The sequence below is a fragment of the Emys orbicularis genome, chromosome 1 (genome assembly GCF_028017835.1).
Source record: "Emys orbicularis isolate rEmyOrb1 chromosome 1, rEmyOrb1.hap1, whole genome shotgun sequence".
In the NCBI taxonomy this organism is placed as follows: domain Eukaryota; kingdom Metazoa; phylum Chordata; order Testudines; family Emydidae; genus Emys; species Emys orbicularis.
Window position 1 is genome coordinate 30,907,303 of NC_088683.1, and position 24,913 is coordinate 30,932,215.

Below are 24,913 nucleotides of genomic sequence, written 5' to 3' on the forward strand. Positions count from 1 at the left end.
GTGAGCAGCACTCTGGCTGGCTGCACTAGACCTAGGTGCCCACTGGGCTGAAGATGAGCCACTGCCCCTTCAGCTTAGTTTCTCTCTGCCTGGGCTAGAGCCACCCGCTAAGTCTCCTGGGTAAAGTTAACCAGAGGGGCAGATACACGTGTCCCTATGACTCTTGTTTACTATCAGCCGAGCGCTTCGCGGGGCATTTTGGGGCTTGTTGTCCAGCTGCTGCCTGTTTAGGAGCCCACGATGGAAAAAGAAACTACATCTCCCAGAATGCAGGGACTTCGCCACTGACCAATCGGAACGCGTCTTTAGTGTGATTGACGTGCCGCTCTGTGCAATCGTCTGCGCAGGAAAGTCAAAACACGCCCGCCCTTTGCGGTGGAATCCTGACGGGCAGGTCAGAAGGCCAATAGCAAGGGGCCGTGCATTGAGTCGTGTCTGCGCTAGCCAATGAGGACGAATCCCATCGAGGGGGGGGGGGCGGGGTTTCATGGAGGGGGAGAGCGACCGGAGGGGGAATCTGCGGGGAATCTCGAAATGGCGACGGGTTTGGTAAGTGCTGAAAAGTTTTGGGCTGAGGCGAGAGGGGGCCGGGACGGGCGAGGGCGGCTGGGCTGGGGCAGGAGAGCAGGGGCTGCTGCTGGGGGAGGCTGTTGGTTCGGCTCCCCGCCTCCGGCTCGTTCCCCACCCAGCCGCGGGGTCCCGATTCGCGGGCTCCTGCCCAGGGCCGGGACTCGACTCAGCGCGACCCACATTCCGACTCGATGTGTCTGTCACGGGGGCGGGCGGGACCCTGAGCGCCCCCCGCCGGCGCTGCCGTGCAGGGGCCTCCGAGCGCAGCGGCCACCCCGCGGGGAGCGCAGCGGGGCGCCACCGAAGTCCTGCCCAAGTTCGGCGTCTGGCTGCCTGCCCCAGCCCCCGCCGGAGGCGCGGAGCAGCGCCGGTGCTGCGCTGTGTGGCCCCTGCACGGCGGGGGGGCGGCGATACTTGAACCGGAGGGGATCAAATCCGACAGACGGGCAGAGGGCCCCCGGGGAGCCCTAGTGCGGGTCCGCAGCCGCCGGAGGGGGGGGGCGCGGGGCGACCCCACTCTCCCCATCCCCCACCAGGCTTGTTGTTACGCAGTTTGAATGAATGGGCCTTGCGCGCATGCGCCTTGCTGGGCAGAAGTTTATAAACAAGGGCAGCTTCCAGGCGCTGATCACATGACCGGGGGGGAGGGGGGGAGAGGACTGGCAGCTGCGGAGCCCGTTTCCTCCCTGCAGCCTATGGCTAACAAACCCTCCAGCCAGGCCTTGGTCAGTCAGCGCGCGACTCCCTGCGCTCGCCACTGCGGGGACAGCCTTACCGGCGTCGGCGTCTCTCAACCTGCCCACTGGGCTTGTGGTTCGTAGCCTACATCCACGCTTCTTTGTCTTGTGATTCAAGGACAGGCCTTTCTACTGCTGTGTGTTTGGACAGTGGCTGGCTGCAAGTGCTGCTGCAGTATAAATAAGAATAACCCCAAATCCTGTTCTGGAAGTTGGTGGTTGCCTAGTGACCATGATCTAATTACATTTATTAGGGGCAAACAGAGGATAGTCCCAACCAGTAGTTTGTATAGAGCAGACCCTCCCCCCTCTTTATCTAATCTAATTGAAACGGGGGCTAGATCAGATCATCAAAAATTCAGAGATAATCTGGAGAATGGGAACGTGAGAGGACGCGGTGCCATCTAGCGGCCCTGGGAGAGATGGCCTGCTTCTGGACCTGTGTGGGCTGAGGTGAATTATGAGCAAAATTTAGACAGAAGAATGTGAATGGAAATTGGGGGTCTTAAAAGAAAAATTTATTAGCTGGCTGAAAAGCCATAAATGCACAGGACATCTTTGGGTGGATGATAATCAATGATTTCTTGGGGGAAAACAATTTTTGATGTTTATATTTGAATTAAATACAGGTATAGAGTGTTAAACTAGCTTTTGACAGTAACCTCTTCTGAAGGTGCAGAGAGATTATTTTCGTTTTAGTTTATTCAAGTAGTTTAGGTCAGTGGCTCGCAACCTTTCCAGACTACTGTATCCCTTTCAGTAATTGGATTTGTCTTGCATGCCCCTAAGTTTCACTGCACTTAAAAACTATTTGCATACAAAATCAGGCATAAACATACAAAAGTGTCACAGCACTGAAAAATTGCTTATTTCTCATTTTTACCATATAATTATAAAATAAATCTATTAGAATATAAATACTGTACTTACATTTGAGTGTATAGTATATAGAGAAGTATAAACAAGTCATTGTATGAAATTTTAGTTTGTACTGACTTCAACAGGCTACATAAAATGCACTAGTGTAAAACTAGGCAGCTATCTAGATGAGTTGATGTATCCCTGGAAGACCTCTGCATATCCCCAGGGATAGTTTACCTCTGGTTGAGAACCACTGGCTTAGGTCAATGACTAGTTAATTCAAAAACAACAAGGAGTCTGGTGGCACCTTAAAGACTAACAGATTTATTTGGGCATAAGCTTTTGTGGGTAAAAACCTCACTTCTTCGGATGCATAGCATAGTTAATTCAAAGTTAGGAAACCAATTCAAAGCTTGTTTTCCTCTTCCATCTGTGAATAAAAACAAGGTCTGAGAGAATGAGCTACCAGTTCTAAAATCTTGAAGAACATGGTGACCAGAAACAATCAGTTCAATTCACTAACTACAGATATTTCCTTTGTTTAATAAACGAGTTAGTTTTATATGTAAAACATGTTTTCATAATTTAATAAAATTTTATGTATCCAGTACAGCAAATGTTGTTTTATTTATCTTAAAAAACTATTTTAAAATGTTTCTGTGCATTTAATTGAGTTTTAATTCCCATCCAGATAGAGCTTGACACAAATCACAAGTAAAAAATTAATCGTCATCTAGGATGCATCATTCACTATTTTCTGACATGTAAAAAATTAAGAATCTGAATAGAAGTAAATTAAGTAGATTGCTCAAATTAATCTCTGTATATATATTTAGATATAGTTTTCTCCTGGTTAGCAAAAAAAAAAGCATGAAATTTAGTGTGTATTTAGGTGCAAATCAACATGTTTTAATGGTTACCAACCAAAAAGAACTAACCTTTCTTTAGGAAAATAACTAAAAAGTACAATTGCAAAACAAGATTAAAATCAATTATTTAACTCAAGGTTTTCTGCTCGCTGATTTAAATTATGATTATATTCAGTGATTTAAATCATTTTGATTTTAAATCAATCCCCCCGGACACTAGACGTTACTGAACATCCTCCTCAGTTATAATCAACTGAAAAGTACTTCATCTTCCTTATATGATATGAATACTACCATCCTTCTTCTTTCCAAATATAGAACAGAAATATTTATTGTACGCTTCTGCCTTTTTTGCATCATTATGAACACTTCTACCATCTCAATTTAGTACTGAGCTTATACCATTGCTAGGATTTCTTTTGTTCCTGGTATACTTAAACTCTTTCTTGTACTTAGCCTTGCCAGCCATGGAATTTTTTCTTAGGTTTCCTTATCAACATTACGCACTTCATAGCTTCTAAAATATGCAATTTGCTATCTATGTCTCCCTCTCTACATTTGTTATATATTGCTTTTTTATTTCTAACTGTTTCCACTGAACCAGGCCATGATGGGCTATTAGCCAGGGTGGATTGATTCAAAAAGTAAAAGTTTTATAACGGTTATAACATGAGTTATCAACATCAGATGTCAACATATGCAAAGTAAATATTCTTAAATAAAACTTTAGGTTCTCAAGCAGCATTTTTCTTAATTTGCCTGTCTGTAAATTTTGATTATTGTAGTTGGAAATATTTTCTAGTCAGTTTGTATGTGTATGGTCAAATCAACATTTACTGATAAAAATTGAATACTTCCAAGTCTAAAAATATGCTTAATCAAACACAAGTTATTGGGCTCAATGCAGGGATAACAGGATGAAATTTAGTGCCTGTGATACAGGAGGTCAGACAAGATGAATTAATGGTCCCTTCTGGCCTTAACATTTATGAAACTGTAATTCACACCTAGTCTCTTATCTAATATGTCTTCTAAAGCTTGGTGGTTCACTCGTGCAAAAGTCAAAATGAAAACAGTGTCCCAGTCCTCAGAAGCTTATAGCATTTTTAATTTCTTGCAGTAGGTAGACATGCTCCCCTTTCCTGTCCAACTTCCTAAAGACTTCCAGTGCCCCTTAAAATCTGGCCTATGAACTGCATGATCCTGGAGTAATTTGGGGGTTAAATAAAATGTATGAGCATGTACATGCAACTTTCATTTGGAGATAATTATGCTGTTATCCAATTCAAACAGGTAAGAGGATCCTATGTGTGGCATTTAAATGGTTTGTGTAGACTAGCACTTCTTTGACCCTCCTCAGAGAATAAAAGACAGCTTGTAGAATTGGATAAAGCCATTGGAGTTCAGTATGTCTAATTCTAAAATACTCTGTATACAGCATAATATATTGTTTTACTGGATTTTCTGAGACTTTGGCAGTTGGTTGAGGAAAAATAATGCCAAAAGGAAAACCACAGGATATAGTTTCACCCAAACATCCCAGCTCAATGTGGCTTTGGTAGATGTTGCTCATCTTTTACCAGAAGTCTCACTGAACCCCATTTTTTGAATAGAGATACTTATCCATTTTAATAGAAGGTATATATCCCAATAAATAAACTCATTATTAATTATTGTCAATTTCTTAAACATGAACAACTCAACTAATTTTTAAAAGTTGTGTTTATACAGTCATTCACATTTCTTTGTTGACCAAAGGAAATAAAATGTTGTTACAATGTGCTACAATTCTGTACTTCTAGCAAATATATTTATCACAAACGTTTTTGAGCATGAAACTGAATTAAAAAGAAAACCATCTGTACTCTCAGGCTAATTACTGTTTATTCCATGGCAGTAACATCCTAGGGGAGAGAAAAAAGCATATGATGTCCAAATCGGACTTTAATCTACCAGGATAAAACATTGCAAAATGAACTTGGACCCATTTTTTTTCTTTCTTATTTGTCGAAGGCGTTTCTAGACTTTTGCATACGAGAGATTTTTGTCTGGTAAAATTATTGAGAGCTGGAAACATCAACTCATTTGCTGACTGGAAAATGTATTCCTCATGCACCTTGTACAGGTTGTATTGGTCATAGGCTTTGAATTTTATTAGGTAAATTTTATTATGAACTTAGCATTTGTTTTAGAGAAATATTTTCCCTGTGGAGCAACTAACTCAGTCATTTTGGCAGGGACAGAAAAATCAAGGAGAAAAAAACAAATCCATGGAAGAAGAGAAGGAGGAAGCAGAGAGAACACAAGGGACAGCAAAACTAGGTGGAAGGGAGGAAAAGAAGGGCATAGACAGAAAAGAAGAGAGAACAGCCTCAAGAACGGATAGTGCTCTGATTTGTTGTGATCCCTTCTCCACCTCCCCATGAAGGGCCAGACCCAGATGGAGGATGGGGAGAAAAAAGCCAGAAAGAAAATAGAATGAAGGAAGGAAATAGGGATGGTAAAATAAAAATGACATGATGCATGTAGCACTTAGATAATGATGTTTATGTACATAAGTCACTTTCTTCTTCTGTGTAGTTCCCTGGAGAACACCCAAAGCTCTGTTAGAACAAATTCTACTTTCAGCTACACAAGTCTGAGTTGAGTAATTAGATTATAACTGACTTGGAAAATGTGAATGCATAGCTGAACAAATTTGGAGTGGGGAGCAAGGTGATGGCAAAATATTGATTAGGAGACTTGAGTCAAATTATTAATGCTAGACATAACTAGATTGACAAAGCAGGTATTTTTTTAAAATTGCATGCCACAGTTGCGGATTCTCTCCCCCTTCCCCCCCCCCCTTTTCTACCCCAGTTTGCCTTTTCAGGACTAAAATGTGTTGTGCAGCATAGATGTCTTTGAATTGATTTTTTTCATATATGAGTTCTTTTTAACCAAATTCAGGGTGTTGGCGCTTCCCAGCTATGTGATATCAAATAATGGCTTGTCTACACTGGTAAAATCATGAGGCTGCTAATGGGTACCTTAGACTAGCCAGATCTTTTAGAGGTGTTAATCTCAATCATTCCACTAATAATCTGTCAACAGGTGTGTCGGACAGACCAAATAATTCAGTAGCAGAAGACCATTATTGGCATAAGTTGTCAAAAGACAGCTGTCATCTTGGACAGCTTTTGGTTGTGATCGTTATCATTGGGTTTGGCATTATTTATAAAGTACTCCTTTCTTCTTCTCCCTTCACATTGTATGAGAAAAATTCATTTTTTTTAAGATAAATCCTTTTAATAAAAGTCTTACAAATTGGTATTATGTACAAGATTCTATCGCTGAGCATTTGATTAAAGTATAGAGTTTTACTAAAATATGAGCATGCAGTTCTATAACTTTAAGTAGATGGTAGTAATCAGTAATCACAGCTAAAGCTATAGGCCATTTTCAGACATAGATGTCTAAAGTTAGGCATCCAGGCCCTGATCCGTCTGGTCCATATAGTTGATGGGCATTCATTTTGTTCACAGATGAGATAGAATGAAGAAAACTGTTCCTCAGGGCAGCCTCCCTGAAACAAAGCATTCCACTATTCTGATGTTCTTCATTTCTACTGTCCTCGTTGGAGATGCAGCAGGCCATGCTTTCAAGAAAATTCTTCCAATAGGAATACAAATACTAATTTTTACTGATAGCTTCTGTGTTTTCCTTTCTATGACATTCGTGGTGAAACTGTTGTGGGGTTTGAACTGATGAGAGCTGAACAGCAGTAGTAGTGTGCTTCCTTGCATTTTGCTATGAATAAGGGATAGCTATATGCCAAAGTATGAGGAGAAGTTTGGGAGTGTAAGTCCTTGATGCTGTTGACCACAAAGTGTTGCTGACAAAGATGTGGTTTCTAGTAAGAGTGGATAGTGTTGCTCATGTGTCTGTGCAACTTTTTAATAGTATTGTACAACTCTGATTGAAAAAATGAAAAGACTCCCACTGACTCCAATGATAGCTGGATCAGGCCTTAAATGAAAGCTCCCTGTGGGTAGTTATTGGCAATTGTTCTTCTGCTTCTGAAGTCCCTCTTATGCAGAATTCCACGGGGCATTATTTTGCAATCCTTCTTGTTGAATGTATATGTGAGGCAATTAGAAGTCCTGTTTAGCTCTCCTCAGCTTGAAAGGACACAGATTCTACAGTAATATAAATAATAATAATAATTAATAATAAATGGTGAAGGATACTCATGGCCCCAAAAGTGCCTCTGCCATCGGGTTTCCCCACTAAAGAAAACATTAATGACTTAGTAGATATGCAAAAACTGGCCATAAATGAAAATAAGACAAGTGTGCAATAGTGTCAAATCATTTAATTGTGGTAGCGGAAGTCTATTTGTAGTGTGGTTGTGGTTGATTTTCAAAGGAACAAATGGGAGAGTTAGGCTTAACTGTCCTGTATGCCTTTGAAAATCTTCCCTATTATTATTATTGTCGGTTTTTATTATTTATATTGTGGTAGCATGAAGTGGCCTCTACCAGGTCAGGGCCCCATTGTGCTAGGCACTGTACATAGTAAATAACAGTCAGCCCAAAGAGTATACAATCTAAAAGACAGGGTGTGAGGTGGATGAAACAAGTTCATAGGAGGGTACGGTAACAAAAATAGGCTATTTTAGCACAGACTTGCTGCATGCACAGTTGATAGCCAGTGAGTTGCGGTAATCTCAACCACAACCTGCTTAACCATTATCAGATGGCAGTTTTCTATATACTATCAGATGGCAGTTTTCTATATACATAGAGCAGAGGGAAGATAGTCTCACTTCTTAATAGATTATTTTTCAAATGATTATAGTGCATATAGGGTGCACATTTAGTTGTCTTGTGTCTTGGAATTTTCTTTGTCAGTTATCCATCTCTTTGTATTCTATCCTGTTATAAAACACCCATGATTACCTTTTCAGTAATACTTTTTGAAAGTAGTCACGAATTATGTTACAGTGGCTTTAGTCCATCATTACCTGAAAGACCAGTAAATAAACCAAATTATTATAGCTAAAAAATAAAGTTTTCTAATCTTTAGGAAACAGCAGTTGTGCAGAATAACCACCTCCTCCTCTCACAGTTGGTACTAACATTTAGTAGTATTCATAGATTCTAGGACTGGAAGGGACCTCAAGAGGTCATCGAGTCCAGTCCCCTGCCCTCATTCCTTTTATTTTAAATGTTACAGCACCAAGATTTTAGGAAATGAAGAAAGCAAGCTGTCACTGTAATTAAAATGTGTAATGAAACTTACTAAAATTGGCTTTTTGTTCTCCACTACAACTAAGCATTTTGGTAATACAAGAAGTTAGATAAAAGTAGGAGATAAGATTTTGGATAAGGGAGGGCTTGGTGATAAGGCAACAATTTGTATGTGGAGCCACATGACACACCTAATATTTCATATTTTTTATGTGTGTGTAATTTTGTGTCTTTTCAAAGTCAGAAAATTTGAAGCATCCTAACATGGTGTGGGAAGTGAAGACGAATCAAATGCCTAATGCAGTACAGAAACTCCTGTTTGTAGTGGACAAGAGAACTTCAGGGATGAGTGAGTCATTGGAGTTACTGAAATGTAATGAGAACCTGCCATCTTCTCCTGGATATGCATCCTGTGATGAGCACATGGAGCTTGGTAAAGAATTTAATAGCTTTCTAAAAGTTACATAAAGGGCCCAGTTCCGTAGTTGCTCCATGTGTGAAATTCCTATTGAAGTCCATGCAAGTTACACACATGGAGTAACAACAGAATCAGTCAAAATTTTCCTCTTTCTAGGTTTACTTCTGTTTTTTATTAGTGCAGGAAATATGCATGGTACTATAGTTGATGTATCATGCCATCTTACAGTCGTAAGACACAATGGTTTCCCTGTTAAGCCCATCCACAGCTCCTGCCCCATTCACATACAAGCAGATGTTGACAGAAACTTGCTTTCTTAACTCTGGGCTGTAAGTTTCTGCTCACAACTTCCAGTGAAGTTCTTTTTGTTGGGGTAGAAGTACACAGACAAAGCTTCACATCTCGTCTCCCAGGTCCAAGTCCAAATGCAGATTCGGGCCTAGAGGAACATTTAGCTTCATTGCTATTATGCTCAAGAAAAGCAGTATATAAATAATTGAATAATGTGTAATTAATAAAATATTCACATTATATGAAGTTACACAGTAGTTCAGTACATGAAGTACAATAGTGTTATTAAATGACAGGAGTAGAGTGTATATTGACGTCAGTAAGAACTTAAATAACAAATGGGGGAGTCTGCTTTCGCAAGAATGTTTAATATGTAAAATGTGTAGGCTACTGGTCATATGTATGAATAACTGCTGCATTCATGGCTTCTGAAATATCTCTCTCCAGATTAGCTGTGAAACTTTGACAGAAATAGCCCTGGATGTTTATAGTTTTGTAGAGGCTTTCCTGTTAAAGCAGTTAGATTGTAGTGCTTGATATTCATTGAACATTTTAAGTGGTGTAGTGTAAAGACACAAAGTAACTTAATTTACTGATTCATCAGGCTCAGACGGATGCTATTTCCCCCTCCCTCCCGCCCCCAAATGTTGGTCTAATGAAACCTTAAAAATACTTCATCTGCTGTCAGAACCACTTTTGTATGTATTTATTTGTGTTCATAACTTGATCTCTGAAAGGATATGTTCAGTTTAGTTTTTTTATTAAAATTATTGCCTAAAATAAAAATAGGAGTTTAGAGAACCATTCTATAGTGTCACATCTGCAGCCCTATATAACTAATATAGATGTGATAAAGGAATTTGAGAAGCACAGATAATTGCTATTTAGTAGTTTTTTTAAGTTACTGTGTCCCTTCTCCTTTTGTTCACCGCAGATTCTTTTATCCACTATTGTTAAGTAAAATTCAGCCATGGAAATAAACATGATTTCTTGTGCACTTGTTTGTAGATGATCTTCCTGAACTACAGGCTGTTCAGACTGATTCTACCCCATCTGCGCTCTTTCAGCTTGGTACAGATGTTTCACATCAAGAATATTCAAGGCCTTCATGGAACCAGCATACCTCGAATAACAATTCAGAAAGTGCTTATTCTTGTGAGAATGGGGTGAGCTGGTTGACAGAACTGGCAAACATAGCCACTAGTCCACAGAGTCCTCTCATGCAGTGTTCTTTTTATAACAGGTACAGGCATTCATTTTGATTCTTTTAGTTCTAAAATATGCAATATTGTTTATGATGTTACAAACATTTCCTTTATTCCTCAGAGGACTCTGTGTCCCAACTGAAACTCTGAGCATTACTTATTTTAACCCTATTTTTGATCTTCCCATTCCTGCATGATAGCCACATTCCTTTCCCAGAATACAGCATGGGACTCCTTTTAGAGCCTATTGCAGCAGCTTCATAATTGTCTATATGGGATGAAGTTGAACAGTGCTAGGCAGTCTCTCACCACAAAGAGATCAGAATATACTCGTCCTGCTGTGCCGCTGTATGAGAGACTATAGGTATATCTGCATTGCAATCGGGAGGTGTGATTGCAGCATGTGTAGACATACCCAAACTAGCATTGATCTAGCTAGATCAAAGCATGCTTGAGTATGTTTACATGTGCTGCAATCATACCTCCCAGTTGCACTGTAGACATAACCTTGTGTCACAAACAGTGGAAGCATAGCATGAGAGCCAACCAGACTTGTGGCAAAGGGTGCTTAGATTGAAAGCTGCTCTGCAGGTTTAGTTGGAATCTGGGGTGTTGGCGTGTTTCTTGTGGCTCTCCGGTCTATGCAGCACGAGTCCTTCCACATGTGAGTGTGGGAATGAAGCAGCAGGAGAACTATGGCAATATATTGTATTTTTAGAATAACTTCTCATTTGGGTAAGGAATGATCTTGTCATTTTTTTTTAAAACTTTCTGCATTGTTATTGCCATGCATACCTGGTTGTATTAGAAATTGGCTGAGATGCTAAGGAAAGGTATGGACCAAAGTCATAATTACAGGAGAAAAACTGAAAATAATTGTGTGATGAAAGTGTGAAGACTTCTATGGGGTATGGTAAATGAAGTGACTTACGGAGTACAGATTGCCTAGTGACTGCATATGTAGAAGCTTAAGAACCTACGTTAAATCACTAAACATGGGTATTAAATTGCTCCTACAGAATGTGCTAAATGTCTGCCTATTTTGGATGTTCTGATTTAATGATAAATTCAACTGTGTGTAAGGGAAAGCTATGTGTGTATATGGCTGTCTGTGTGTAAAATGTGAACACAGGCAAGATGTTTATGCACAAAGTTTGGCTGTAGACAAAGAGTATTGTCTTTTGGATTGAAATTTATATATGAAAAATAATTGTAAAAGAAAATCTATTTAGAGTAATATTAGCATAATCTTGTGATGCCAAAATATCAAGTTTTATTTTAATAAAAGTTAATTTTTCATTGTAGATCATCTCCTGTTCATATAATAGCAACAAGCAAAAGTTTACATTCCTATGCACGTCCTCCACCAGGATCCTCAAAGAGTGATACCAGCTTCTCTAAGCATCACTTAGATGAAACATCAGTCAGACATGAAAGGGTGAGTTGTCCTGAAATGCTTGTTAAAGTATGTGAAGAATCAGGACAGGCAGGCAAAAGTTTTCAGAAACAGAAGAAAGTACAAGAATAAAAATGTATACATTCCTAAAATCCTTCCTATTGTAAGCAGGGCTTTGGAGCGGAGCCCGGAGCTGGAGCGCGGAGCAGCTCCGGAGCAGTGGAGCTGCAGGTTTTTGCCTGGAGCTGGGACGGAGCAGGAGCACAGCTCCAAAGCCCTGATTGTAAGATAGATTTTTTTTTTTTTAGCACCAGCATTGTGGTTGTACACGACACAAATATAAATCTGTTACCCAAAGAGATTACAATCTAAAACACATACAGAGTAGGTGTACTAGGAAATGCAGAAGAGGAAATAACAAGTTCTTGTTATTTAATTATTGTATTTTGAACCTACACGTGTTGATATTGTGAAAGAGGCGATGCCCCAGACCTTTAAAGATATGAACAAAGGACCAGCCTCAAGATTATGCTCTACATTGCCATTAACGTTCCCTCTAATTTTTTACGTCCATGTGCGGAATGAATTTTGTTATGTGCACCAGTATGTGGGAAGGGGCTCAGGGCTGGGGCAGAGGGTTGGGGTGCAGGGGGGGTGAGGGCTCTTGTTGGTGGTACAGGCTCTGGGGGGGGCATGAGGGGATTGGGGTGTAGGAGGGGACTCAGGGCTAGGGCAGAGGGTTTGGTGCGGGGGGGTGCGGGCTCTGGAATGGGGCCGGGAATGAGGGGTTTGGGGTGCAGGCTGCCCCGGGGCTGCTGTGGGGAGAGAGGACTTCCTCTCTCCCCAGCCCTCTATCGCCACAGCAGCTCGGGGCTGGGTGAGAGGCGCCTCTCCCTGACTGCAGCAGCTCTGGTGGGGCCGGGCCGAGGGAGAGGCGCCTCTCCCCGCCTGCCTGCACGGCCTTGAGAGGTTGCTGTGCAGCTCTACAGAGAACATAGATTGCCATGTGTGTTTTTTAGCTCTAACTCCTGTCTGTTGGTCTTTAGGTCTGATCCTGTTCCCACTAAACTCAGTGGCAAAACTCTCATTGGCTTTAGTGGAAAGAGTATGACGCCCTGGAGACTGACAACACATTTAGCCACATTGTGGGATGATGGGATGCATTGGGTATTGCAAAAGTATTCCCTGTAGCTGACTGAGGAATGGAGTTGAAGTGTTGTGAAAAAAATGGTGTCTAGACCTTGGCCAGAAAGATGATGGCTCTGTTCCTCAAATAGACAAGCATGAAATTGAGCACCGGTTCAGATTGACTCCCCCTTGCCTTGAGCCTTTGTATCCCTATTTCCAAGGAATCCTCATTTTACAATCCTCAGCTTGAAGTCAGTATGTAAAAGTTAAGCACATGCATAAATATTTTCAGAATTAGCCCTAAAGATATTTGTTAAATCATTTATATATTTTTGTTTTCTGAATAGGCAAGTAGTGAATCAGAGTCTGGTATTTTCTGCATGTCATCGCTTTCAGACGACGACGATCTAGGATGGTGCCACTCTTGGCCCTCAACTGTTTGGCACTGTTTTTTAAAAGGTAAAATAGCATTGATTGTAGGATCCTTTTTTTAATAACAGCTGCTTCTTTTGACAAACTTACTGACCTTTTCTTTTCAAATGTCAGGCACACGTTTATGCTTTCACAAAGGACACAACAAAGAATGGCAGACCGTTGAACATTTTGTTAGAGCTGAAGGCTGTGAAAATGAGGACGATCTCCTAATGGGAACTTACAAGGTAGTCCTTTAATGTACTGAATCCTTTACAGTAACCGTAGTACAGTGCTTATATTGTGTGCAACATTATCCACGTCTTGTTGCATCCGAAGGGTTCTTTTTTGGTAGATGCAGCTGTGTATTCTGCTTAGGTGTCTGTGTGCCCAGTGCACTGGAGCTGGATAATTTTGCCTAGCAGTACCCATAGAAGACAGGTGCTCATAAACCCTCCCCTGGCTATATGAGTCCGCGCTGCCATGACCCCCCTCAGTTCCTTCTTATCATCTGTGGCCGGAGTCAGAGCTCTGTGTGGTTCACAACCTCTCTATTTCTTAGTGACTTTTTCTAGTTTGTATATAGTTAATTAGTATCCTTAGTATAGTGTTAGTTAAATTTCTTGTTAGTTAGCTTTAGTTGAAGTATTTTCCTGGGGATGCCCTCACCAGGGTTTAAACATTATCTGTCATGTGGGGAAGCAATTCCTGTCAACAATCTCCACACGCGGTGCTTGCTGTGCTTAGGCGAAGCCCATGTCAAGGAGTGTTTGTTTGCAAATTGTTCACGACAGTGGATTCAGGTGGTGAGGGATCTTCGTCTAAAGCAGCACCTGCTTGAACAGTCCATGTGTCTTGCTTCAGCTCTGAGGCCTACATTGGATCAGGGGTTGCCTTTGGGTTCTGAGAGTGCTGTCTGGAGCTGGAGCAGACAGGGAAGTTGTTCCCCCTAAGGTGCGCCAAGGAAAAGATCACATAAGACCAGTCGAGGCCGTTCAAGATCATCTACGTCCTCCAGAAGGAGCGCAGACTAGCACAGTGTGAATGCCAATGTGCAGATTGGAGCAGTTTCCGTCAACCACTCCCGGGTATCGTGCAGGGAGGTCAGAGAACCCCTTACCATTGACTACGGTTCCAGCCCCAGGGCATCCGTTGAGTCCGGTACCGACAAGGGCAATGCTGGCACCGACTGTTTCTGCGCCGGTGGCCTATCAAGTGGCTCCTCTGCTTTTCTGTCCTGAGCTTGCCCTTGCTCCAGGCCTTTGCCAGGCTTGCGTTGTTTATAGTCCCGCTGGCTAGGCGGGCAGCTGAAACCTTTGGATCCATCGGCACCGCACCCCAGTGTTTCCCTTCTAGAGTCAGTGGAAGTGGGGCTGGTGCCAGGCTCAGCATCAGGGAACTCCTTCAGCTCCCCTGCCATTAGTGCTGCACTCACCGCCCTCCACTTTGGCACCATCAGTGACCTTGGGACTTCTGCCAACTTTGTGGTCAACCATCGCTTCTAGCTCAGGAAACAATGGAGGCATATTTGGTGCTGGTTGTAACATTTCCACCATCAGCATCATTTCCCTCTTCATTCTGGGCTATAAATGAGTCAGACCAGTTGCTTGCCCCCTCTGGGCTCGCTCCACCTTTATCTCCGGAAGCCCGGGATTCCTTGGTGTCCAGGTCGGTTTCTTCCTTCTTTCCATTACTTTACCAGCATTGGGGGTGGAGTGCTATGGTTACCAGGATTGGTATGCGACTTGTGGTCAGGATGGGGCCCCTGGCCTGGCACCTTCTGGCCACCAGTGGCTATACCAGTGGCCTGTTCACCTAGTGGCCACCTGTTCATACCAGTGGCCTCCCTGGAATCTGTGGGACGCTCCTTGTTTGCGGAGGTCCACCTCCTCATCTAACTCTAAAGCGAGATCACTGTTGATCTGCCACAGGCCCAGGCACCAGTGAACCTTCCCTTCCAGAGCCTCCAGAGTCGTCCCATCCAGGTCTGACTATCCTGGATCAGGATCCAGCTTTGGCAGTTAATGGCTTCATCTTCATCCCTGGACAATTCCACGGTTCCTGGCTCTTCCTCTCCTTCAGTACCAGAGGATTTCAGGCATACCAGGACCTTTTGCGGCATGTGGCTGCTTCCCCGCATATTGAAGCAAGAATTCCTTCAGGAGAACACCCATAAGTTGTTGAATATTCTGCTGCTATCTGCTCCTTGGAGAGTTGCCCTCCCTATTAATGATGTACTCCTAGAGCCTGCTAGGGTTCTGTGGAGCAGTGGTTCTCAAACTTATTTGATTGTGCTGCCCTCCCTTGTGTCTGTAGTAGTTTATGCCCCCCACCCTCACAAGTATGTATATCAATAGATGTGGCGGCGGTGCTTCACTTGAACCAGTTTTTGCTTTGTTTTTCACTTGAGTTTTTTTTCTTTCTGTTGCACGAATGAGCCAATGATCCATTGTAATAAGAGCAAAAGCAAAACCGCAATTGTGGTCCGTGCTTACAATTAAATGTGCACACTGTGTCATAGCAAATCAGTTAATGTACAGATAGCAATGACTTTGTATAATGCTATGCAAACTTAACAGAAATCCATCAAAATGCACAGCGCCATCTGAGGACCTGATATGTCTGGAGGAATTAGCTTCGCTAGTTATTCATTGCTGTGGGTAAAATGTGTGCAGTAAGGTTTTTTTTTCCCCCCCTCAATCTTCTCCCCCTCCCCCCAATACATTCTGTGCTCCCCAGCGGGGTCCACCACCCAGTTTGAGAACTTCTGCTCTGGAGCATGCTGGCTTCAGTACCTTCTATGAAGCACATGGAGAAATGCTACTTTGTTCCAGTGCAGGGATTTCAGGTTTTGTACTCGCATAGGGCCCCAAATTCCCTGGTTGTAACCACAGTGAACAATAGAGCCCAGAAGGGCGGATTTAAGTCCACTTTCAAGGATGAGGACATTAAATGGATGGACCTGATGGGTAGGAAGATTTAACCTCCTTTTCTTTGCAGATGCATATTGCTGTCCGAGTAAGACTTGTGAACTGGATGTCTGTGTCTTAAGTTTACAGACCAAGTGCCCAAAGCCTCAAGGGAAGAATTTTGGGTTTTTATTACCGAAGGCTGCTTGGTGGCTAAGACTTCATTGGAGTCCGTGCTGGACATTGCGGATACTTTGGCCAGAGTGATGGCCTCAGCAGTGACCATGAGAAGGACATCCTGGCTGCAAAACTCGGGCATTGCTCCCGATGTGCAACAGACCATAGAGGATTTGCCCTTTACAGCCAATATTCTGCACTCATTCAAGGACTCTAGGACTACTCTACCGTCCTTGGGGGTGTATATCCCGGCAGTGCAGAGGCACCACTACGATGGGTGGCAGCAGCAGCAAAAGTATCATTCGTAGTACACATTTGGGCAGCCTTTTGTTTCCCTAGAAAGGAGCATAGGTCCCAGAGAAAGAAGGCATTCAGGTGTGGGGTTTGGCCAGTTGACATGCCTTACCCTGCGTGCCCCTCCCCCCCCCCCCCCACTCCCCCAAGTGCCAACTTTCACTCTTTAGTCTGGAGCAGTGTTCCAGTTGTCGCTCCCTTCTCCCCGTCCCCTCCATTTGGGGACAAGCTAGCTTGCTTTCAAAATGCTTGGGACTTGATCACCATTGACAGGTAGGTCTTAAGCACCATCAAATCAGGCTGTGCCATCCAGTGCCTTTCCATTCCCCCCCCCCCCTCCCCCCGAGGGGACCCCTCTCATGAGATACTGCTCCTCAAGCAGATTCACTCTCTTCTGGCTTTGGGAACAGTGGAGGAGCTTCCTCCAGAACGCCACGGTCAGGGTTTCTATTCCCAGTACTTTCTGGTACCCAAATCCAAGGGAGAGGTAAGACCCTGTCTCAACCTTTGCAGCCTCAACAAATATGTCCGATACGTAGAGTGACCATTTGGAACTTTATCGATTATCCTCCCTGTGCTGTCTCAAAACGACTGGTTTGTTGCTCTGGACCTTCGTGGTTACGATTTTGCCAAGCCACAGAAAATTCTTTTGATTTGTCGCAGCTAAGCATCATTTCCCTTTGGCCTCTCTTCTGCTCCTTTTACTAAATGGTGACTGTCCCTCCGGAGGAAAGGAATCCACATCTTCCCATATCTGAATGACTGGTTAATGAAGGACAGATCCAGAGAGGAAGACGTTTCTCATGTCAGCACTACACTGCGCTCGCTCGACCATCTGGGTCTCATCCTAAACACCTTGAGAGTATTTTTGCTGTATGATTTCATTCAGGCGATTCACCACTTTTGCCTTAGTCTGCAGTCTCAGCCTTCCATGAGAGTTGGATGTGCCTGAGGCTCTTGGGCCACACATTTTCGTAGATGCAGGTGGCCCAGGTTACAAAGTTGCATCTTTGCCCCCTTCAGATGTGGCTCAGGACAGTTGACTATCCGATTCTTCACTCCTGGACTCGTTGCAGTGGTGGGCACTTCTGGAGAATGTTTGTCAGGGCATTCCCTTCATCTGGCCCTTACCAACCAGGTCTGTTCTCACCGATGCCTCCCTGATGGATTGGGGAGCACATCTGGGGTCGCTGAAAGTTCAAGGTCTGTGGTTGGAGCAGGAGTCCTCAGCATATATCAGCATTCTGGAGCTTCGGCCCATCTACAATGCATGTCACGCTTTTCTGGACTGTATCAGGGGCTCATGGGTCACATACTTACCGACAATACCACGATGTATTATATGAACAGGCAAGAAGGTGCATGCTCCAGGATGCTCTGCCAAGAGGAAGTCAGGTTGTGACAGCTCTGCGTTGAGATGAGTATTGTTCCGATAGCCAACCACTTGCCCAGTGTCCAGAATCACCTTGCAGACCATCTCAGCAGGAATTTTTACTTGAGTCACAAGAAGTCCCTGAAGACAAGTATCCTCCACATCATCTTTGCAGTGTGGGGCATTCTGACAATCAACCTGTTTGCTATGAGGGACAACAGGAAATGTCACCTGTTCTGCTCTCCAGGAGGCCTCAGTCCAGGCTCTCTGTCCGATGCTTTCCAGCTCAGCTGGCAGTCGGCTCCTGTACGTTTTCCCCTCAATCTCAGTCATCCCACAGGTCATCCTCGAGATGAAAGAGGACTAGGGCAAGCTAATTCTCATTGCCCCAGCGTGGCCAAGGCAGTGTTGGTTCTCTGATCTTCTCATGTTGTCAATTCAACCTCCCATACCCCTTCCTCTCCATCCCAACCTGGTCGCACCTTACGTCCCCCACTCAGCTCCCTGCATCTCATGGCGTGGCTGCTTTCTGGCTGAGTGAGGAGAAAGTGCAGTGTTCGACAGCTGTTCCAGATCATATGAAGGGTCAAGTGGTCCCTTCACAGATTATCTCTAAATGGGTAACATCCTGTATCAAGACTGCATATGAAATAACTTCAGCTATGTCTCCTCAGTGAGTGTGAGCTCATTCTGCAAGAGCGCAAGCAATGTCAGTAGCATTCCTTGGTGACATCTCAATATTGGAAATTTGCAGGACTGCTCCATGGTCGTCCATATGCACATTTATGAACCATTATGCCATTATCACATCTTCCAGAGTAGATGCAAGTTTTGATAGAGCAGTCCTGCAATTCTTGTTTAGGTAGACTCCGAACCCCACCTCCTGGGATCGGTACTGCTTCAACTCACCCAGGTGGAATACACAGCTGCATCTACTCGAAGAAGAAACTGTTACTTACTGTACCTGTGGTTCTCCCAGATGTAATGCAGTTGTGTATTCCACAACCCACCCTTTGTCCCCTCTGCATTGGAGTACGGTCTTGGTGTTCAGTGCAAAGGAACTGAAGGGGGTCGAGGTGGCGCCGTCTCATACAGCCAGGGAAGGAGCTATGAGCATGAGGTGTAAGTGCTACCCCCTCCCCCCCATGGTGTGACAGATTTTCGTTACCAATCTGCCTGAGGCCACAGTTGATCAGGCTGGGGCCACAGGATCTTTTTTGGGGAGGAGATGAGGCACACCAAGTGTCTAAATTTTAAAGCCTTATTGATAAAATAATAAAATAATAGCAAAGAGTACTGGGAACGCTCCCACGTCACTCAGGGGAAGAAAGAAAGCATTAATGCCCTAACCCACTTCCATACTCACACACGCAGGACCCAGACTGGCCAAGTCTGGGTGTAATGTCAGAAGAAGAGGGAGGCGGGAAGGTGGAGGGGAGTGCTGTCCTGGGTCCAGGCCGTCCAAGGATCCGCTGTGCTCTCCGAGTTGCTTCAGCTCTCAGGAGGGTTTTAAGTCCTGGGCTCCTTTGGGGGGAGGGAGGGGGGTTCATTCTGCTCCTGGTGCTCTTTGTGCCAGTCCAAACCGGCTTTCTGTGGTCTCTTCAACTTTCCCCAAAACACACTGGTTTCAGGGCCGTGAGACAGTTCTGTTTGTTCCTGGCTGGCCTTCACCATCTCGCTCCTTTTCCTGGCCCCGCATTTTGTTCAACAACTTTCCTTTCTCACGGCTGGGCGGGGTGGGGGTTGGACTTCCCCCCTTCTGTCTTGGCAGGTAGCAGCTGGCCTTGGGCTGGAGTCAGCTTCTTATCTTCGGACTGAGCTTGCTAGCTGCAGTGTTGAGTTTAACCCGTTCTCTGCTTTCTTCTTTCTCCCCCCCCCCCACCCCCCCTTGGCCTCTCCTACTCCTGCAAAGGAATCTTCCACTCTCCACTCACACACCTTTAACCCTCCCCAAAATGCTTTGCGATGCTTGCAACAATACAGCGTTGATCTACCTTCCTAGGGGACTCCCTAAGGGGAGGGGGCCATTGGGTTGTGACAGTGGGTACTGCTAGGCAAAATTCTCTGGCTCTGGTGTGCTGTGCGTGCACACACCTAAGTGGAATACACGTCTGCATCACATCTCGAAGTACCACAGTTACAGTAACCATTTCTTGTAAAAGATGCATATGGAATCTGTCCAGTGCTCATCACTATAGTGTCTGAGCACCTGAACATAAAACATCTGAACAGAGTACTTATAGATGTGTTCTGAATGTTGCATAATCTCTTATTAGCTTGTGGGGTTCTTCTAACTCTTTGAATGCTGGTATTTTTCAGTGTGCCAGAAAAATGATATGTTTGCAGTATCCACAGTATTAAATTTTTCTGAAAAATCTGAAGCATATGTGTGTTTCTAGGATTATGGTTCTGATGGTTTGAAGTTGATATCTCATGAACAAAGTATTTCATTTGGTGAGTCAGTATTGAAGTTGACATTTGATCCTGGTACAGTGGAAGATGGCTTGCTCACCGTAGAGTGCAGATTGGATCATCCATTTTATGTTAAGAATAAAGGTAGGAAAATATTGTATGTGTACAGCAAAACTCTCAGGAGTTATGTAATAAGTTCTTCTAAGACAGTATTTGTAAATCTCATAACCATCTCCCACAGTAGTTGAAAGCAGCAGTATTCCCCATTCACATTACTCTAAATCTGCTTGAAAGAAACACTGGAATTTGAACAATAAAGTTGGTAGAAATGTTGTATGTGTTGTCTCTTCTTGAAAGGTTTAGCAAATATGATAGAGAGCACAGAAAAGACAAAAAGAGAGAGAGAGCAAATAAGGGAGGCTACTTACACTTCCTATATCTAAATGTGACACTTAAGGCTTGGCTACACTTGCAAGTTAGAGCACATTAAATCAGCCCCAGGCGCCCTAACTCACGACTTGTCCACACTGGCAAGGCACTTAGAGCGCCTGGACTCTGCAGCTGGAGTGCTCCTGGTAATCCACCTCCATGAGAAGCATAACGCTTGCTGCGCATTGGCTGAAACGCCCCAGCGTCAGTGTGAACGAGGTGTTGCATTACTACGCTGTGATTGGCCTCCGGAAACGTTCCATAATCCCCATAAGTCACGTGGCCACTCTTGTCATAGTTTTGGAATCGGCTGCAGGAATGCGGCTATGCCCTTTCAAAGCTCCTTTTCTGACAGCCAGCATGCGTATCTGCTCCCGGACAAAGCAATCATTAGTGTGGAATGCTGCTTGCTGTAAGTGTGAGAGAGAGAGGCGGGGGAAGGGGGGGTCTGCTGCTGTCTGAACTTACAAGACAGCATGCTGACACGCTCTCAGCCCCCCAAAAACCCACTCTCTCTCTCCCCACATACAAACACAACACACTCCTGTCACATTCCACCCTCCCCCCGTTTGAAAAGCACATTGCAGCCACTTGCATGCTGGGATAGCTACCACAATGCACTGCTCTCTGTGGCATTGCAAGAGCTGCTAATGTGGCCATGCCAGTGCACTTGAATCTGACAGTGTGAACAGATGGCAGCGCTTTCCCTACTGCGCTCTCCGAGGGCTGGTTTAACTTACAGAGCTCTACATCTGCGAGTGTAGCCATACCCTTAAAGTTGGTAAAATGGTTACTTGGTTTGGTTTTCTGTTCTTTTTTTGCTTGGATAAAAAGCTTGTAAATGAGGTAAAAATGAACTATACCACATCAGTAATTACACAAGCAGAAGTTTCTGATTTTGCTTTTGGGGAAAAAGGTAAATAAAAACTTTATCTGGACTAATACACCGCTACCTCGATATAACGCCACCCGATATAACACAAATTCAGCTATAACGCGGTAAAGCAGTGCTCCGGAGGGGCGGGGCTGTGTACTCCGGTGGATCAAAGCAAGTTCAATATAATGCGGTTTCACCTATAACGCGGTAAGATTTTTTGGCTCCCGAGGACAGCATTATATCGAGGTAGAGGTGTATTTTAAATCCAGTTTTGGGAAACCCAGTTTTTCTTTTGTGCTCTCTGCCAGGCGGGATTGGCAGTGATAGATCTCTGCCAAGACATCAGAGCTAGAGCTCACTAGGCTATTTGTCTAATTTAATAATTTACCCCTGCAGGTTGGTCTTCTTTCTATCCAAGCTTGACTGTGGTTCAGCATGGCATTCCATGCTGTGAAATGCATATTGGAGATATGTGTCTACCTCCAGGACACCCCGACGCCATTAACTTTGATGATTCAGGTGTTTTTGATACGTTTAAAAGGTAACTTCTGGATAAAATGGCTTCATTGCTTTTCTGAAGAAAAGTTGCATTAACCCTGTGGACATGTAAGTCTACTAATATGTGAAAGATGTGCCCCAGGGAGGGAGAGGAATTATTTATGATGGTACAAGAGGGTATAAATAGGAGAGTAAGACTTCAGGCAAAATGTCAGAACACCTTTCTGATGGTGAAATCTGTTTGTCTATGGAATAGTCTCACAAAGAAAGTGGTGGCAGCCCCATTGCTTAGGACATTTCAAACTAGACCAGATAAAGCACTAGAAAATATACTGTATGGAACAGTCCTACACTGGGTGGGGGAGTAGCGTGGGCTGGATAACCTAATATTTGCCATTACAGGGTGCATTAGTTGGCTATTGGCATATGCTTCATATATAACCCACTGTCTTTAGCCATCCGAGCAGTTCCCCAGTAACCAAAGAACCAACCAATATGACATGGCTTTATTGCTCCTGGAAAATGGTTCCTTCATTTTAAATGTTGTCTGATCAGATTTTTGAGGATTCTGCAGAGAAGGAAGAGAGAAAATAGTTTTGATCAAACTGATTTTCCCATACTTTCTTCCTAAATTCCCTAGCTGATTTGAACCCCATCTTTATCCCCATTACCCCAGCAGCTTCCCTTTCAGCGGCAGATTATGGTCCAGTGATCACTTTGATCTTTCAGTTTCTATTGGCACTGTCAAAGTTTCCTGTTCCATTTTTTTGGACTAAAACTACTACTGAAAGGGCATGAGGGTTGTTGGGGATGAAGGAAAAATAAAAAACTGCCTGTCCCCTGTCTGGACACTTATCAGGCCCTGTCTAGTTTTTTGGGCAAAAGGAGGAAAGCAGTGAAGAGATCATGAGGCAACAGCTGCGGGCAGCAGGGCAGAGAAAGTTAAAAACAAAACACTCAAGGCCCCAGCTGTCCTGGGAGTGGGAAGATGGGGAAGGAGCAGGATCACTGGGAGACAGAAAGCTCCTTTCCACATTTCTCTGTCCCTCTTTGAGCTGGCAAGCTAGGCTGTCAGCAGCTTACCCTACCCTCTCCCCCTTTTGCAGTTCGTTACTCTTCCAAGCAGATTTTGGACAATGACTATTTCCCATCCCAGAGCACTAAAGGGAGAGAAGAAATCCCCTCTGTAGACAAGCGAGTCACATGGTATCTGTCTGATGCTACTTTGATCTTCTGTTCAGAACAGCACTTCCAGCCTGTATCTCAGCCAGGAAGTACAGGCAGGTGATGGAAATGCCCAATTCAATTTTAAAAATAAAATGATTGGGGTTTATAGATTATGCACATTTTTAAGTCAGTTTTGTGGTACAAGTTGGTATTTTAGAGTGATAATTGAATGGTACCTCCTTTTTTTTAAGGGCATAGGAACACTGTATTTTAGTCATTTATATTTTCCCCAGCTATGATCAACTAAAGGCCTTAGCACTTGAATGTCGCATAAGCAGTTAAGAGTGTCCTGAAACGTGGTGGAATTAGGCAGTGTTGTTGTAGCCATGTTGGTCCCAGGATATTAGAGAGAGAAAGGTGGTTGAGGTAATATCTTTTATTGGATCAACTTCTATTTGTGAAAGAGTCGAGCTTACTCAGAGCTCTTCTTCAGGTCTGGGAAAGGTACTCAGAGTGTCACTGCTAAATACAAGGTGGAACAGATTGTTTAGCATAAGTAGTTAACACCCTAAATGCCCCAATAGTAACTACGTAGGTGAAAGCAGACAGTCACTACACTCTTGAATTAACTCTCACAGGAAAAGGATAAAAGACAAAAACACCTCATCACCTGTGGGTGAACACTTTTCACAAAATGATCACTTTATACCTGGCTTCTCATTCCTCATCCTCAAAGGAAACCCGCCCAACACTTTCAAAAGACAAGCCTGGGAGCTTAAATCCATAACTTCACTAGACACTAAAAATCATGGACTGAACAGAGACACTGGATTTATGGCTTATTACAGCAACCTGTAACCCACTAACAACCTTCCCCAGCTGCTTCCCTTCCACCCCTTCCTTTCTTCCCTGTGACTGAGGGGTGTTAACGGGCCACTCCACCTCCCCGAGAAGCATAAGAGATACAGCGGAGTGGCTACGACTCTCCCCTGTGAGTGTGTACCAGGAATCAACCTGCAGCGCTGTACTGATCACCTTGTCAAGTGGCCAATCCTCTCCATTGTTGTGACCGTCTGCAGGCGTGCAGAAGTGCCGGTTTCAAAGCTCGTACCACAGAGAAAAAGCAAACAGTTTGCTGTTTGCTTTGAGTGAGTGAATGAATCAGCAGGGGGCCGGGAGTTCGGAACTTGAAAATAGAGTGCTGACACGATCCAAAAAGCACACTCTCTCCCCCCACACTCCCTGTCACACTCCACCCCACCCCCGTTTTGAAAAGCACGTTGCAGCCACATGAATACTGGGATAGCTGCCCATAATGCACCGCTCCCAACACAGCTACAAATGTTGCAAGTGTGGCCATGCCACTGCGCTGGCAGCTGTCAGTGTGGACAGACTGCAGCGCTTTCCCTACTCAGCTGTACGAAGACAGGTTTACCTCACAGCACTGTACAGCTGCAAGTGTAGCCAAGGCCTGAGTACCTTTCCCAGACCTGAAGAAGAGCTCTGTGTAAGCTCCACTCTCTCAGTAACAGATTTTGGTCCAATAAAAGGTATTACCTCACCCACCTCATCTCTAATGGTGGAATTCTCACACTTCTGCCACTAGAGGGTGGAAGATTATCATCTGTGAATTAAATAATGTATTGTATCTGTTAATTTTT

The 24,913-nt window shown here is 43.9% G+C and overlaps 1 protein-coding gene across 1 annotated transcript in view; it reads left to right on the forward strand.

The window, feature by feature from the left end:
- Window positions 1–485: 485 nt before the first annotated feature.
- Window positions 486–24,913, forward strand: part of HBP1 (HMG-box transcription factor 1) — a 34,573-nt gene continuing 10,145 nt past the window's right edge. Inside the window, exons 1-8 of the mRNA XM_065401890.1 lie at window positions 486–549; window positions 8,509–8,701; window positions 9,986–10,220; window positions 11,488–11,620; window positions 13,054–13,165; window positions 13,253–13,365; window positions 20,269–20,425; window positions 21,984–22,128. Coding sequence (XP_065257962.1) covers window positions 535–549; window positions 8,509–8,701; window positions 9,986–10,220; window positions 11,488–11,620; window positions 13,054–13,165; window positions 13,253–13,365; window positions 20,269–20,425; window positions 21,984–22,128 — 1,103 coding nt within the window. The 5' untranslated portion in view covers window positions 486–534. The remainder of the gene's footprint in view (window positions 550–8,508; window positions 8,702–9,985; window positions 10,221–11,487; window positions 11,621–13,053; window positions 13,166–13,252; window positions 13,366–20,268; window positions 20,426–21,983; window positions 22,129–24,913) is intronic.